Source organism: Triplophysa dalaica, chromosome 2 (genome assembly GCF_015846415.1).
Source record: "Triplophysa dalaica isolate WHDGS20190420 chromosome 2, ASM1584641v1, whole genome shotgun sequence".
In the NCBI taxonomy this organism is placed as follows: domain Eukaryota; kingdom Metazoa; phylum Chordata; class Actinopteri; order Cypriniformes; family Nemacheilidae; genus Triplophysa; species Triplophysa dalaica.
Window position 1 is genome coordinate 27,998,797 of NC_079543.1, and position 16,001 is coordinate 28,014,797.

At 36.8% G+C, this 16,001-nt stretch overlaps 2 protein-coding genes across 4 annotated transcripts; both read left to right on the forward strand.

Moving 5' to 3' along the window:
- Nucleotides 1-318: 318 nt before the first annotated feature.
- On the forward strand, nucleotides 319-1,929 carry LOC130433905 (uncharacterized). The gene is made up of 2 exons (XM_056763696.1): nucleotides 319-417; nucleotides 982-1,929. The coding sequence occupies exons 1-2, from the start codon at nucleotides 372-374 to the stop codon at nucleotides 1,539-1,541; spliced, it is 606 nt and encodes a 201-aa protein (XP_056619674.1). The 5' UTR covers nucleotides 319-371; the 3' UTR covers nucleotides 1,542-1,929.
- An 889-nt stretch (nucleotides 1,930-2,818) lies between these two features.
- On the forward strand, nucleotides 2,819-6,712 carry LOC130433884 (uncharacterized). 3 transcript variants are annotated; one of them, XM_056763669.1, is made up of 7 exons: nucleotides 2,819-3,568; nucleotides 3,758-4,093; nucleotides 5,037-5,126; nucleotides 5,355-5,525; nucleotides 5,614-5,709; nucleotides 5,813-5,874; nucleotides 6,148-6,712. In XM_056763669.1, exons 1-7 carry the CDS (start codon nucleotides 3,511-3,513, stop codon nucleotides 6,364-6,366), a joined length of 1,032 nt encoding a protein of 343 aa, XP_056619647.1. In that variant the 5' UTR covers nucleotides 2,819-3,510; the 3' UTR covers nucleotides 6,367-6,712. The 3 variants fall into 3 exon arrangements, with proteins under 3 accessions (XP_056619647.1, XP_056619654.1, XP_056619663.1); XM_056763676.1 differs by lacking the exons at nucleotides 2,819-3,568; nucleotides 3,758-4,093 and adding an exon at nucleotides 4,132-4,829; XM_056763685.1 differs by lacking the exons at nucleotides 2,819-3,568; nucleotides 3,758-4,093 and adding an exon at nucleotides 4,132-4,829 and having other exon boundaries at nucleotides 5,040-5,126.
- The last annotated feature ends 9,289 nt before the right edge of the window (nucleotides 6,713-16,001 follow it).

Below are 16,001 nucleotides of genomic sequence, written 5' to 3' on the forward strand. Positions count from 1 at the left end.
AAACAACTGATGAGAAAACTGTTCACACCCGAGAGAGAAAAATTTATATTAAAAATATATGAAAAATATCTAATATACGTGTTCATGGTTTCCACAGATATCAAATGATGTCAAATAATTGTATATGTATATATTTCTTTTCAAATATTACAAAAACGGCCATTTTAAATATCACAAATGTTTCCCAAGGAGTCGCTCGCTTCCCAGTGTTTCTTCTCGCATAAGACGCCCCCTCCCACTTCCCAAAATGATTGTCACAGGGTCTTGAGATGAAAGAGGAACTCCAAAAACTTTAAATACAGACAAAAAGCTTGACAATAGCTAAACTTTCAGACACCGCTCCAACAAACACCCTGCTGAGACCACCAACAATGTCTGGAAACCGTCAGTTGATCTACCGTGAACATGAAGACAGTGGTAAGTGTATTTTTATACTTGATATACATCGCGAAAAGTTGCTTATTAGCTTTATGGTTTTCATTTTTATATTTTATTTGCAAATATGCCTTATAAAATATACCCATACAGAAATATGACACATACAGTTTTCACAGATATAAAAATATATGTCAAATACTTGTACATAACATGTAAGACATCTTTTAAAATATGACACAATAGTTAATTGTCATGTGTCACAAATATTTTCTCAAATACATAAATAACTGAGCCATAGCTAAAGAATACATGGTTATGAAAAGGGGATAAATTGAAGGATACACTTCATGCGTCATTCAGAAGAGGCTGAACGAAGGACACATAATGGAGGATGCATTCCAAGCACCATTCAAGTGTCCTTCAGTGAGTTCACTGGATGTTCATTTTCTTTGATGGCTGAATGTGTACAATATCTACACACTGACTTTCATTTTAAGCTACCTATTGTTTGAAGAAACAGACTTGTAACTAAGTGGTCATATAAAGCGAGCTATTTTGAATGTCTTTCTGCTCTGCATTAAAGCTCATTTCTATTATCCGCAGATGAAGAAGCCGACGTTCGCGCAAAACGAGGAAAACACCCGACAGATGAGTCAAGTGATCTCAATGAGGAATTAGTTAGGGAAGAAGCATGTATAGCATCAAACCGAGCTTTAGGTTCTGGAATACTAGACATGATTGACACATTTGACAGAGAAGGAGGTGCCAGGGCAGAAGGTTCTTTTGCGAATTGTGAAAACTATGCAGTAGGTTTTGAAAACAAACCAGGAAAAAGAATCCCAAAAGCTGGATTCCGTGCAGAAGCAGGATACGGTCGAGCTCGTGCTGAATACAGCGTCTTTGAGGCTGAAGCCAAAGGCCCAAATGCTTCCATTGGTGCTGAAGCAGGTTTGGGTAAAGTCGGAGCGTTGGCTCGAGCTGAAGTTGCTAGCGCATCTGCCAAAGCCGGTCCAGTTACAGTGAAGGCGGGTCTTGGATTTGATACGGGTGCATCCGTTGGCCTCGATGGAGTGGAGGCTAAATTTCTGGGAACTGGATTCTCAATCGGTCCAAAAACGGGTGTTTCCGTTCTGGGATCAGAAGTCTCATGTTCTGTAATGTAGTAACAGACAGTATTTGATTATGTATGGATTGCTTTTCTGTCTTGTTCTTTTCCTTTCCTATAAGATGATGAAAAGTTGTACATGTAATACGTGTGTTTGTGGTGTGCTTTATGGCAGCATATTAATAAAACCATGTGCTTAGCGTGGAAACAATTAAAACGGCCTGATATCAAAAAAATTGTCACTGAAATTGTCATCGATTCAACTGCTTATGTAATCATTCACAACACACTGTAAACATAATGTTTATTAATTTTCGGACATTCTGACTTTATTCATCTATTTTATGCGCCTTTCCACTAACGCTAAAATGTAATTTAATGCTGTGCAACATTTTAAATACATGTATATCAACTATCAAATAAATATGTAATATTCCTTCACATCATTACAGTACATTGTGTCTTATTGTTACGGATATTATACAGTGTAGTCATAACAGATTGGAAAGCTTTCATTTCGTGAAGTACATCAAAAAAAGGAAGTTCCATCAAGGTGCTTTTAGAAGGCTCACGGACACAAGCCAGATTTGATCCAGATAACGGCTGCATTTAAACTGCAGGGTCAAACCATTGGAACCAACATGTGTCCTATGAGAGCTTAGTAAATACAAATATGTCACATAATGCTTGAATCGCCTTAATGCAATGAGCTGCTTTATTGACCTGCGACCCCCCTGGAGGGTCACGTGACTGAAAACTACAGATATGACTTTTATGATGCACCCAGAATGCACTGCGGCACGGTGCATGTCACCATTTTTTAGATCTGTACGTTGATTCTTCATATGTTTATAAGTTTAAAAAAAAAAATGTTTTTCAGCAGTCCATTGTTCTGTTGGCTGGAGAAGTTCAAAAAATTGAATATGGCATTGCAGATGTACAGAGAGCTCTGTAGTGCGTTGTGTTTTTCTTTATAAACTCAGCTCATCTAACATACTCCTGATTTCAATTTCATGCACATCATTTTTATTCATATTTGAGTTCTTTGTTACACTTTTTTAAATAATGCACATAACGAAGCATATAGGAGATATACAAACTTCTCCTTATCGAAATAATATCTTGACATCTTTGGTGCATTTTCAGCCCGTATTTAATCCAATTGAAGTGAGAACATACCTGAAAGTTAAGTGAGGTACTATTCTTTGTAAAGCTGCTATCTGTTTTGCAAAAAATAGGGAAGTAAGAAAATACAGTTATCTATACCAGTCATCTCACAGGCAGTCGCTCGCTTTCAGTTCTTTCTTTCTTAAAACCTTCTTGTGAAGGGTGCGCCTGAGAAACTCAAAAGACTTTGAGGCTTTTTTTCAGAGGATGAACTTTCAAGGGATCGAAACTTCTGACCTCCAATAACATCTAAAATCCGGCTGCTGTTACGGTACGTGTAGCAGTAATACAGGCAAGTGTGTTTTTATAGTTTGCATACATTGCAAAACAATATGTTTTATTCGTGTCATCCCGAGCAAAGAGACGTCCAAAGACGTCTTTTCTATGTCTTTGTTGATGTGGGAAGACGTCCCATGAGGGGCCCAAAAGTGAAAGATTTCACACCGTCGTTTTGTGATGTCTTGATGTCCAGGGGACCTCAGTACAAAGTTAATGTTAGTTCAAATTTGGAAATTTTTCACATTGAAATAAATGAATTGAGTGAGACTGATTGAAATAAACTTTGAAGTTTGAATGATGGGAATGCATTATTCAGCCAGACACCCAGCAATCAGCGATTTGTCCATCGTAATTGTATTGAATATCACTTTTGTACCTTTTTATCCATTTTGAATTGATTGAACGTGTGAAAAGGGTGTTTACATGAGTTATAACTCGTATCTTCTAGAGAGAGAGAGAGAGAGAGAGAGAGAGAGAGAGAGAGAGAGAGAGAGAGAGAGAGAAAGAGGCTGAGCGGGCAGGTAAGAATGAGAGAGAGAGATAATCATTGGTGTCCAGGAATATTACCACACAGATTATGAATGATGCAGTTTTGTGCTGATAAAGTTCTTCTTTTGAACATACTGACCATCATTTCAGGTAAGCATTTAATATCAATATATGTTACATTGATAGTTAAATGTGAGTAGATTCATGCAAGTTTTGTGTTATTCAAAATACTATTGTAGTATAATACATTGCTATTGCTCTGATCAATGTCAAGACTAAGTTTGCAATGAGCTCTCTCTCTTTTTCTCTCTTTCTCTTTCTTTCTCTTCTACACAAAAGTGGTTAAATGTGGGACAAATGAGATCCTGACTTTCACAGCACATGAAGGAGGAAAGGTTGAGATACACTGTCCATATGAGTCTGGATATGAAACATATGAGAAGTATCTGTGCAGAGGGAAATGTTCAATACTTTTCTCAAAAGACATACCTGTTAAATCTGAATCCAAACCCGACGATGGTCGATTCAGTCTGACTGATAACTCAGCTGCTCACATCTTCACCGTCACCATCACTGATCTGAGATCATCTGATGAAGGCATGTACTGGTGTGGAATAAAGACTGTCATTGGCCTCAAGGATAAATATAAAGAGGTTCATCTGAAAATTACACAAGGTAGGTCAAAGTAAAACATAAAAACTATTCAGCACACAGAGGATGTGTTCGAATATATCACATGAAGTGGAAACAAAGGTTTGTGCTTGCGTATGAGCATGCAGATGTGGTGTATAACAGCATCAACTTGAGCTAAAAAGACCCTCTGTCTGAAAACCACAACATGACGACAATCTACTGACAGATGATACGAGATTCTCTTTAAATGATGACAAAACAGCCACAACGTTCACTATAATGGATCTGAGATGAAAGGATGGAGGACTGTACTCGTGCCGTGAGGAGACGTTGGTCTGAAAAGATGTCTACAGCGAGGTCTTGTGATTGGAAACATCTTTATTTTTATTACAGATAATCACACAAGCGTGGACACAACAATCATAAATCTATTATTTGCGCTCTGATTTAGTGTCCAACATGTTTGGCGTAAAAGGAGATGACCTGTCCGTCCAATGTCTTTACGATCCTGATGACATCAACAACGATAAATTATTTTGCAAAGACGACAATTTGTCATTGTGTGAGACATCTGGTGTCCACGTATCAAAAGAGAAAATCACAAACGGCAGTTTCTCATTGATCGACGATACATCTGTAAGAGTTTTTACTAGTTCTTACCATCACAAATCTGACAGAAGAGAATTCTGGGATATACTGGTGTGGAAACGCAACACTGAGAGGATCTCAACAAGGACACGAAAGTTTATTTCGGAAGTCATTCTCAAGATTTCTAAACGTGAGATATGAGCAACGTTTAAGAAACAGTACTCCCAAACAAAGATTTTGTTTTCATGTTACATTGTGTGAGAAAAAAACTGCAATGGAAGTGAATAACGGTTATTGGTGGAACACACAAGCACTTTGTAAATGATGAGAGAATTTTACTCTACAATTAAATTATTTGCCAGTTCAACTAAATAATGTTTATTTTCTCTGTTTACAGCAGGCTCGTTTTTCGGTTCACAGGTGCCGCTGTATTTCGGCCCCACCCCTCACATCAGTGAAGCGTTACTGACAGCTGTGTCGGGGGAAAGTACGAAAACCTTCTTTTTATTTTCCTGAAAAGAGAAATAGTTCTTTAAACACTGGTTAAAATAATCAAATGCATGACCTGAACTGCACAACAAGACAACATGTTGAGATGTATATATTTTAATACATAAAGAACACAGAAGTAAACAAGTTGCTAGTGGTCCACCTTAAATAGATTCCTACTCGAGTGATATTGCATTATTAAGGTCAATGATCATTTCTGTTTCAGTCACATCAGAGAGCACGTCACATAAACCAACCACCGCTTCATTTCACACCACCCCACCTGTATCAACTGATTCTTCATCCAGACCTGCAACATCATCACCACCATCACCGACCTCCTCCACCTCCTCATCATCTTCTCATTCATTGTCATCAAACACAGAGACTAGTTTAGGTTGATTTCTGACGCAAAATAGTCAAATATGAAATGTAGAGGTTTTAATTGACATCAATAAAATGACGTTTTGATTTGCGTTTCTAAGGTTTATTTGGGTTCATCACACTGTCAGTTACGGGGATGCTGATCTTGTTTGGATTCGTGTTGTTTTTTTACTTCACACGGAGGAAAAAGAACGAACGTAACCACATATCATTTCTGTTTTTAAATTTGATCATTTCTCTTTTATCACTTTGTCTTCAAACCTTCACGTGACTCTCTCGCCCTCTGGTATCACAAAACAGAACTGCAGCTCAGTGGTGACTCAGCTGGGAATCTGAAAAATGGAGCAGTAAGACAAACTATGGTGCGTTTTACTGAACATATGTCAGATCTGTAGGTAACAGATAACTTGTTGATGTGTGACATGTTTGTTGACTAATAACTAATATACTGCAATGGTGATGTCATTTTATACTGATCTGTCTGTTTTTAAAACAAAATAGTCCTTACAGGTGAATTCAGTCATTTTACATCCTAAAAAGGCGCAAAAAAGCTCAGTATTCTTTTAAATAAATGAATGGAATAAAATAGCATTTAAAAGGTGTTCAAAGACCTGTTTACTTTTTTTTTCCTTCAGGTCTCTGACTGTGATTACGAAGAGATTCACCTCCCAAATGTTCATCCTGACTACAGTCTGGTTCTTCCTTCATCCGGTGAACATGACGCTTCTGTTTATGCTTTAGCACAGAACGTCTCCTCTAATAATCTCCATTATTCCACCATCAAATTTACAGAGCTTTCACACAGAACTTCTGATGGACAGACATCGTGTGATTATGCAACTGTTGTTCTGTGATGGAAGCAGGAAGATTATCAACTCTACATCCAGTCTTTATAACTCTGGATGTTTTGAACAAGAGCATTATTTACATTTCTAGTTACCATTGATCTTCCATCGTCCAAAGTATTACGTCACTGGATGTATGAAGTAATAAAAATTGGGAGAAGATAGAACAGAGTTTACGCAGAAACCACAAGAAGCTGTTGATTCTCAGAGATGCTTCAAATTCTTTCTTCCAAACATCTTACACCATGTCAAGCTACAGTTCCACTTTATACCAGCTGATGTATTAAAGACATTTCTTCTGTTGTCACAATTAAGCTTTAAAACTTTCCTCCACAACTCCTGCTTTGTTTGTTAATTAAAATTGTAAAGAACAAATGTGAAGTTGTTCTTGAAAGGTTTGTTTATTCAAAATACTTCATTCAAAACTTTTGGAAGTATTAGGTTTGACTCTAGGTTTGATAGATTATCATATTAGTGCCCCCCTCAGGTCGAAGATCAGAATGCAATTTTCATCATAATCATCATCCTCAGCACAGGTCACATTTGTTTTAAAAAAATAGCTCACTTTTTTGTTTCTTTAGACACTAATAAGATATGATACGGGGAGTAACTTTTAATAAACTAAAAACTGTTGCTTTTCAGAGATTTCTTTTACTATTTACGTCTAAAGTTATGTTGCTAGTTTAAACTGACAGAAACTCGACAAGTAGGCTTGTATTGAGTCAATTGTCACATATATTAATGCAGTCTTAAGAATAACAATTTAATAGTTTATCTAAATATGATCATATTTTGTTAATTAAATAGCCTTAATCATTCATTCATTAAACCCAACTGTATCTCAAATAATGTAATTAAGTTCAACTGGATAAAGCCCTAAATAGTGTGTTAAAATCTGGATATTCTATAAATATTGATTAATTGTATCTTTTTATTTATTTAGGAAGTGTTTTATTTTCACCAAAAATATAAACAAGTTAAGGTTAAAGTGTCATTTAGGAAATTAGCCAAAACGATTGAGAAAATCTGTAAATTGTGTAAAGAACAGTACGTACAGATATTTACCATATACAGCTAATATTAGTAACATTAATTATTTTTCACCCATTCTACCCATTGTTTAACCTGGTAATGACAACTGGTTCGCTCACAAGTAGAATTGTATAGGAATTGTGCTAAAGCAAATAAAAAAAAAGTTAAAACTGTAATACTCACACCAACAGTACCCTGTGGACTGAGGCATCTTCTTAGTTTCCGGGGATTTGCTTTGAAAGGATTCAGCAGAATTCCTCTCTGTTGTTTTGGAAAAATGATCTGAAATGGTAAAAACAGCACACACTGAACTGTTGGTACATTATCATCTTTATACAAATAAGTGTGGATCATTTATGACTTCTTTGTTCTTCAAATCTCTTCATGTTGAACCTCATAGGATCAATCTGAAACTAAAAACTGACGTACTGCACTCACCATAATGTAATATTATTGATTGTTGGTTTCATTAAAACTACATGCAAACATACATATCTGTTTTCCTTCAATTTGGTCTTTTCATTTTTCTAGATTTGGGATTAGATGAGATCAGACATCACCGGAGTGAATTTTGGTATCATTGGAGTGAGTTTCAGTCAAAAAGAGAGCGGTCACAGATTTTGACAACCTGCTATGGTGTTTCATGAGATTTGGTGACCGTGCTTTTATTTGAGTTGGTGTTAAGGTCCAAATGAATATAATTATATGAAGTAGATGAGATTAGAGTGAGTTTGTGTATCATTGGAGTGAGTTTCAGTCAAACAGAGAGCGGTCACAGATTTTGATACTGTGATGCATTATGAGATTCGGTGCTTTATGCAAAAGAAGAGCAATTAGCATGTTGCTGTTATGTATTCACAGAAAAAACATATGTTTTTGAAACCGTGTGCCTGTTCAAACGCTGAAACATACTAATAGAAAACGATAACGCGTACTGCATGACTGCAAGTAACTTGAGATAAAATGTAAAAATGCAAAGTGTAAATCTGTAAATGAATGCAGCTGACCGGATTGATATATTTCATAACCCCCGTAAATGTCACAGCGTGTGTGTCGGGCACGCACTGCTGATTGGTTGATGATAGGTTTCAATTGTCAGATGGAGGTTTTTGATTGGTTTGATTGGTGATAAATCAGTCAGTAATGAGCGTGTCCTCGAGCGGAGCGCGTGCGTCCGGTGAATGCTGAAGCAGCAGTTAAAGTGACTCATTTCTGCAGCAGTAATTGATGTTTATTAAAGATACTTATGTCAGTAATAACTCTGAGGAATGTGCCGAAGCTTTGGAATGTCAATTCTTGTATTATTCTGACTGTTTTTCATCTTTGTGGCCTTGATGATTAATGCATATTTAAGTTATATTTTAACTGCTTTTTATGTCTTTGAATGGAGTGAAGAGGTAAACATGATTCAAAGTGTGAGCGTATTGGCGCTATATTTTAATGGGTCTATCAAACACTGCAATTTTTCTCTCACAATTTTCTATAAAACATGTTGGCGTTTGTAAACATTGATGACTGAAAATAATGTAGTTAACCACTGACAAGGTGATGTGATACTGACTTTACGGCTCTTTTGGTCAATGTTTGCATGTTACCTTCCTCAAATACATAAACTGTACCACAAATAGGAATTCGCCGTTTGCGTTGTGTGTAGTTGCGTTATCCATATTGCGCGCGCAACTGCAGTGACGTCACTTCGACGCCGCGTCCCCACAAGCGTCGATTGTCGATGAACTCGTGAAATAAAGTTTTTCTCTAAGAAAAACAAATTACTATTCGTATGTATGTGTATATACGTTGGCGACATTTTAAGTAAAATACTCATTACAATATTGTATGAAAAAACGATAAATCAAAACATTAAACAGGAACCGGAAGTGGTTGATTGATTGGCTCGGAAGCGCGCGCAGTGTGATGGTTACGTTACGTATTTTTTTCGATGGTACGTCATACAATAAACAAATAAACTGGCGTAAAAAACAAAAGCAGTAGTTGCAGCTCCTGAATGCACCTCGTGTTATATTGTTCTTTGAAGTTATTTTTCACAGAATTGTTGGGAAACAAATGATAGTTAATATTAGGTAAAAATATAATAAAATAAATTATACATTTCTAAATAAAACAAATAAATTATACAGGCACCAGGTCAAGCATGCTACAGATAGCACTACACCCTTACGAAAAGTAACAACGTTTCTGTGGTACAAGTGTAGAAAACATGGTTTTTGGTGCATTGAGTACTTGGGGTTTCAAAAAAAAAATGGTTATTTTGTGATAACCATTGTTTTACTATAGTTACCATGTTTTTTAACTGTCCTAAAACCATGGTACATTTTCGTAAGGGCAGTACAGTAGACTATGTGATAAAGATGATGTATATATATTTCTTTCTAAACTTGATTTGTGTTTGAAAGTAATGTTGTGGTTTTCAGTCAAAACATAGCTCATTTTTTATCAAAACATCCACGTGTTTACTATTATAAATCAATTTAAACAGTTGTAAGTTATTTATTTTTGTCTCTCAATATTATCATCATTCATGCTGTATATGTGTGTATTTCATTGACTGTTTTGTGTGAACAAGATATTACATCCTTCATTGCTCTCGTTGTCTTTGCTCTTCGAGCTGGTTTCACTGAAGCAGATGTTATCAAACTCAGGAACATTCTGTGGCCATAGTGTTGTGCATGTTATAAAGTGTCAGACACAGAAAATGAATAAATAGAGATAACTCATTAAATAATTTAGCGGTCAAGGCTTCTCAGAAATCTAGTTGACTCGCTTATCTGGTTGGCTCATCAACAGTTTAGCCAATCATTGAGGCTCATATGTAGCGTGTTGTTGTTATAATGCAGTTTATGTGTTGAGATCAGGGTTTAATGAAAGTGGTCCAGTGGTGTGTCAGATGAAATACAAACACAGAGACCTTTTTTTTCTGAGTGGTGTCACTGGTGCTAATCCAGAACTTTAGAAATCGTTTGAATTGACCACCCAAACTAGCTGTTGCTTAGGACCGACTCGTAGAGTTTTGGGACACTAGTGACTGTATGAAAGTGCTAATAATCCAGTATAAAATAAAGTTTGTTGTATTTCACAGGCAAAAAAATGTCCCCATGTTCTACTCACCTTCAAGACATCCTGACTGAATATGACTTCCTTCTTGAAGAATAATGCAGTCGGAGTTATAATCCCATTTATCATTTTCTTCCAAGTGGTAGAATTTAATTCACTTTAAGAAGAATTTACCCAGTATAGAAGCCTTTTTTTGACTTCTATTATGTATGTGTCCACTGGGTGGCCTAGTTCTAGTTCAGAATTGCCATGTTGTATCAGGGCAGTGGGCATTATGAGACAACAATTTTGGGGAATAATATAGTTTTTGACTGTTTTGGGTTATGCTTCATCATATTAAAACCAGGTTTATTGGATTCTTTTGAACAAGTATCTACAAAGTATGGACTTTGTGTGGACTGTGTTGTGAACTGAACAAAACAACACCACGGGAAGCTAATTTAAGCTGTGTTTATTGGAACACAATAAAGAAAGAGACTGTTTGCATGGACTCTTTTTTTAGATTTTACGCGTCAATTACTGCATACGTTTTACCAATACCAGATGTTTTAATGGAAAACCGTGACACCCAGATTGCTCTTGCTCAAGCTTTTTCAGATGTTTGGATCTACTACATCATAACTAGATTCTCTCTATCATTTTCTCATTTTTTTGTCAATTATTTATGATTAAGCAAATTGTTTGTTGTAACGTTGATCTTTTTTAATGGAAACCAATTTACCATTGCCACAGAGATGAGTATATGGAGAAATCTCCTTTCAAATCATCTCCTTTTGCAAATTTAATGAGATTTTTGATTGAACACAGGATGTGATTATAATATATCACATCATGAATGTACAGATTAACCCTCAGTGCTACTGCTCATTTTTCTTATACTGTATTTGTCTTGTTATTGTCAAAAATGTATCATATGTGGGTGATTTAAATGTTTATTTAATATGAAGTGCTTGTGTGTTATTTTTCGGTGATTTAGATGTTAAATAACGAGATCAATGTGTAACCTCTGTTGCGGCAAAAATCAGGGCCCCAGGTGACCCCTGTTACATCAGCAGGACAGGCCGGCGTCGATTCCATCGGTATGTTGAAAATGAAAGCTTCTGATATCATTTATAGATCTATGTAGGCTACTGTATATCACATAATCAAACCATTCAGTTGTTATCCGCCTTGCAGGTTAACATGGAAGTGTCTTTATTTTTTCGATAACAAACAATATAATTTCCCACAGTAGGTGTCCCTCCCGTCAGAATAGTTAAACAGAACCGATCAGAACTGCTCAAAAGAGAAAATGTTAGAAGATTGTTAGTCCGGTATTCTCTAGACAAGCATTTATATCGCTTACAAACTTGTGTTTCACTGCTGTGACGGATACACACAAACACACACACAAGTTCATCTCGCTCTCCTCCACACACACATTTACTGAAATGCACAAATGTAATTTGCCTGTGTTGTGTGATGCTGCACAGTTATTGTATTTGTACATGTGTGCATCAGTCAACAGCGCAGAACGATCATCAGAAGGATAAATTAGCCTTCACTAACCAGCATGTACTCAGGAGTCATCATATAACAGATGGCTTGTACCGTAAGCAGTGATGTCATCATCAGGGTGTGTGGTCTGGATGTACTCGTATCAATCACAGTGATGATGAGAAGAGCTCATCGCTTATGAATTCCCAGAATCCTTTATCTCTCAGTTAATTTTCTCTCTCTTTCTGAAAATGTGAAAAACACCCCGCTCCAATTTACAACACGTTCTCTCTCTGTTTCTCTTGTGAATCTCAGAATTAAATGGGCTCTTGGTGATTGCTATATAAGACGCTGTTAAGTAAATGAGCAGATTGGTTAAAGTGATCGTTCATCCAAAACATTTTAATTCTGTCTTAATTTGCTCACCCTAATGCCATTTAATAAACTGATGAACACAGAAAGATATTTGGAAGAATCTGAGCGATGTTCAATTCTTTGACATCATTGACTGCCATAGTAGTCAAATGAAATGGGTGTCAAAGGTGCCCCAGAACGGTTTGTGTTGCTCAATTCTTCAAAATATCTCACTTCGTGTTCAACAGAACAAAAAAATGCACAATATTTTTATCCTAGTATGGCAGTGGATGATGTCACAGAACTGAAAATTGTTAACATTCTTACAAATATCTTTCTTTGTGTTTAACAGAACAAAGAAATGTATATTGGTTTGAACTAAATGATTACAGAATTTACATTTTTGGGTGAACTATCCCTTTAACTTCCTCACGTGTAACAGGAGAGAGTGCGTGCTCATGTTAGCACATCATTCAATTTTATTAATTTTTTTGTCATTAAATGATTCATCACCCGATTCATGAAATGCAGAGAGTAAAAAGCGTGGTGAACATTTGGGGTTTGGGTCAGACACGTGTCTGTTCTCGAATCTTGACGTCCTTCACTTTACAGCATCAGAACAAGCTTTATTACCAAGTATGTTAACACACACAAGTAATTTGACTTGTCGACAGGAGCTTGTACAAGAAAGTGTACATATGGTGCAAACATAAAATTAAATAATAACAACAATGCACTATAATCAAAAAGTATAAAAATATGATTGTTTAAATTTGTGTGCGGGATGGCACGGTGGCTTAGTGGTTAGCACGTTCGCCTCACACCTCCAGGGTTGGGGGTTCGACTCCCGCTTCCGACCTGTGTGTGTGGAGTTTGCATGTTCTCCCCGTGCCTCGGGGGTTTCCTCCGGGTACTCCGGTTTCCTCCCCTGGTCCAAAGACATGCATGGTAGGTTGATTGGCATCTATGGAAAAAATTGTCCGTAGGGTGTGAGTGCGTGAGTGAATGAGTGAGTGTGTGTGCCCTGCGATGGGTTGGCACTCCTTCCAGGGTGTATCCTGCCTTGATGCCCGATGACTCCTGAGATAGGCGCAGGCTCCCCGTGACCCGAGGTAGTTCGGATAAGCGGTAGAAAATGGATGGATGGATGGAAATTTGTGTGCAGATGTCTTATTTGCAGGTTTAAGCTATTGTTTCCTACAATGTACGTTTCCAGATCAAGTGTACAAGTGTGCAATGTGATGGACAGTGTATAGTAAGAGCATTTAAGGAACAATGAACATTTAATGGGATAGTTCACGCAAAAATACAAATTTGCTCCCCATTTACTCGCCCTCTTGTCCTTGTATGACTTTTTTTCTTCCGCTTCCTTTCTTTCTTCTTAACATAAAAGAAGATATTTTGAAGAATGTTGTTAATCGGCCCCCATTCGCTTGCATTGGATTGTGTCCACACAGTAGTAGTGAATGAGGGCCAGTGCTGTTCGGTCACCAACTTTCCTTATACTACCATCTTTTGTGTTCCGCGGAGTCAATGATGACAAAATGTTTGTTTTTGGGTGAACTATCACTTTAAAGGACATTGTTGTCCCAAGGATATGAAGTTTTCTAGTGTAAAGGCTTTGTGCTGTCAAGAGGAGAAATATATAATTAAATGAGTTATCATGGAAAATTTAAGAATCTTGAGATATGAACGTTCCAGTAACTAAAACCGAGAATCTGCAGTATTCATAATTCAATAAAGTTTTCGCTTTAAAATCCACTGACTGCATAGGTTCTGTGTGAACGGCCTCTTAGAGCATTTCTAAAACACATCATGCTTTAAGACGAGAGAGCTGTCTGTGAAAAAGACGATATGTCTTAAGATGTCCATGTTGAGGCAGTGGCAGGTGGAAGAAACTACATGAAACACGTGAGACCGCAAAGGTGTGTTCAAACACAGAATGTCCCGCTGCTGCTGTGCCGAACGTGCCTGCGGTTAAACCTGCTTTACGGCTTCATCGCTGTCTGTCATTGTGTTTCCTATGACAGATCTGCAGCACTTCACTTAATGAGTTTGTCCCTTTGAGATTTTCTGCGAGATATCCGCACACGCTTCACAAAAAATAAACCCTCTCGGCTTTCCTGCACTTATTGTGAAAAATGTGACCTTAATCAAATCCTGTCACAAGCCCCCTTGTGTGTCAAAACCTGTAGCATCTGCACACTTTCACATTAAAAACTCCTTTTCCTAAGTAATTATTTGTTTAGAGTCAATATGTTTTCATCTCTTAGTGTCTCTCGTGTGGTTGTAAACCTGTGAGTCGTTCATCAGTGGAACACAAAAGAAGATATTTTGAGAAATGTCTCAGTGGTTTGTATTCATACAATTTAATTCAATGAGGTTCGGTGTTGTTTGACTATCAACGTTCTTCAAAATATCTTCTGTTGGGTTCTGAAGAAGAAAAACTCATACAGGTTTGATATGACATGAAGCTGAATAAATGATGAGAGAACGATTCATTCGAGATGTGGGTCTGATTTTAAGTTCACGGGGTATAAATTTGTCATGTGATGTTTTATGCCTTATGACGGATTTTTAAGTATGCGTTTCACCTCGCATTAGCAAATGCGCTGAAAGATGCCTAGTGTGAATCATTTAGTAAATGTGCTCGGCTTTGTGTGTCAATGTTTAATAAAGCGTGCAAGACAGGAGACGGCGGATCTGAGCAGTTGAAAATCTCAGAGGTTTGATTTAACTCCAGCTTGTTAGAAAGAGAGTTTGTGGGAATGGAAGCCGATTTGCATGCATTTGAAAAGCAGTTTAAAAATATATTATCATATGCAAAATGATTTTCACTGATGCGATGTGGATGTTCTCTATTGCTAGATATCTTTTTGCCATCTGTCATGAAAGAGCTTCGTCATGTTTAGAAGAATGAGTTGTATTCATCACAAAGGTGTGTGAGAGCTTTCTAATGTTTGACAATATCATCTATGATGTGTTATTTACTACCACACTGCTGCTTCATTTAAAACTACAGACGCCAGTTTTAAACCTCACACTCAGCCGACTTTTATTGAAGAAATTATTGAAGAGATTGCGTTGGTATTGCACAATGATATTTATTGATACGCAGGAGTATATTGATATCTGTCACTTCACTAAAAATACAAATATGCTTTCACAAAGAGAAAATTATTTTATCATTCACTCACCCTCAAGTTACATCAAACCTGTGCATTTCTTTTTTCTGAAGAAGAGATTTTGAACAATGTGAGAAACGAAACCTAATATAGTGTTAATTGTTTTTCCACAATCTCAGTTTCACTGTGAAATGTAAATCATGAAACACTGTATAGAGATACATGCCATATTTCACATCAGTTGTTATGTTTCAGTGAAAAACAAGACTTTGAAAGATGTAAACACTGGTCCAGCCAGCAGCACTTCCAGTTTCATTTTTTATTTTATTTGAATATTCTATCATACAATTAAAACTTGAAGACATTTGGCATCTGTACATGAGCTGTTCTCCTTATGTGCAATCATTGCATTGCTTTCCTTTCTTGTAAATGGCTTTAACAGAGATGGTTGTCATGGCTGCAGCTCACAGTATTTGCTCAGATGTCATAGTAATGTAAAATAATTGTGTTTTCTCTCAGTAAGATAACTTTCTGTGTATTGCTGCAGGGCAGCAGCATGTGTTTAGCATCTCCTTACAATCCTCC

Coding starts and splice junctions, on each gene's coding strand:
- LOC130433905 (XM_056763696.1), top strand. CDS start 372: ATGTCTGGAAACCGTCAGTTGATCTACCGTGAACATGAAGACAGTG. Junction 418..981: donor CCGTGAACATGAAGACAGTG/GTAAGTGTATTT, acceptor TATTATCCGCAG/ATGAAGAAGCCGACGTTCGC.
- LOC130433884 (XM_056763669.1), top strand. CDS start 3,511: ATGATGCAGTTTTGTGCTGATAAAGTTCTTCTTTTGAACATACTGACC. Junction 5,710..5,812: donor ACGGAGGAAAAAGAACGAAC/GTAACCACATAT, acceptor ATCACAAAACAG/AACTGCAGCTCAGTGGTGAC. Junction 5,875..6,147: donor GAGCAGTAAGACAAACTATG/GTGCGTTTTACT, acceptor TTTTTCCTTCAG/GTCTCTGACTGTGATTACGA.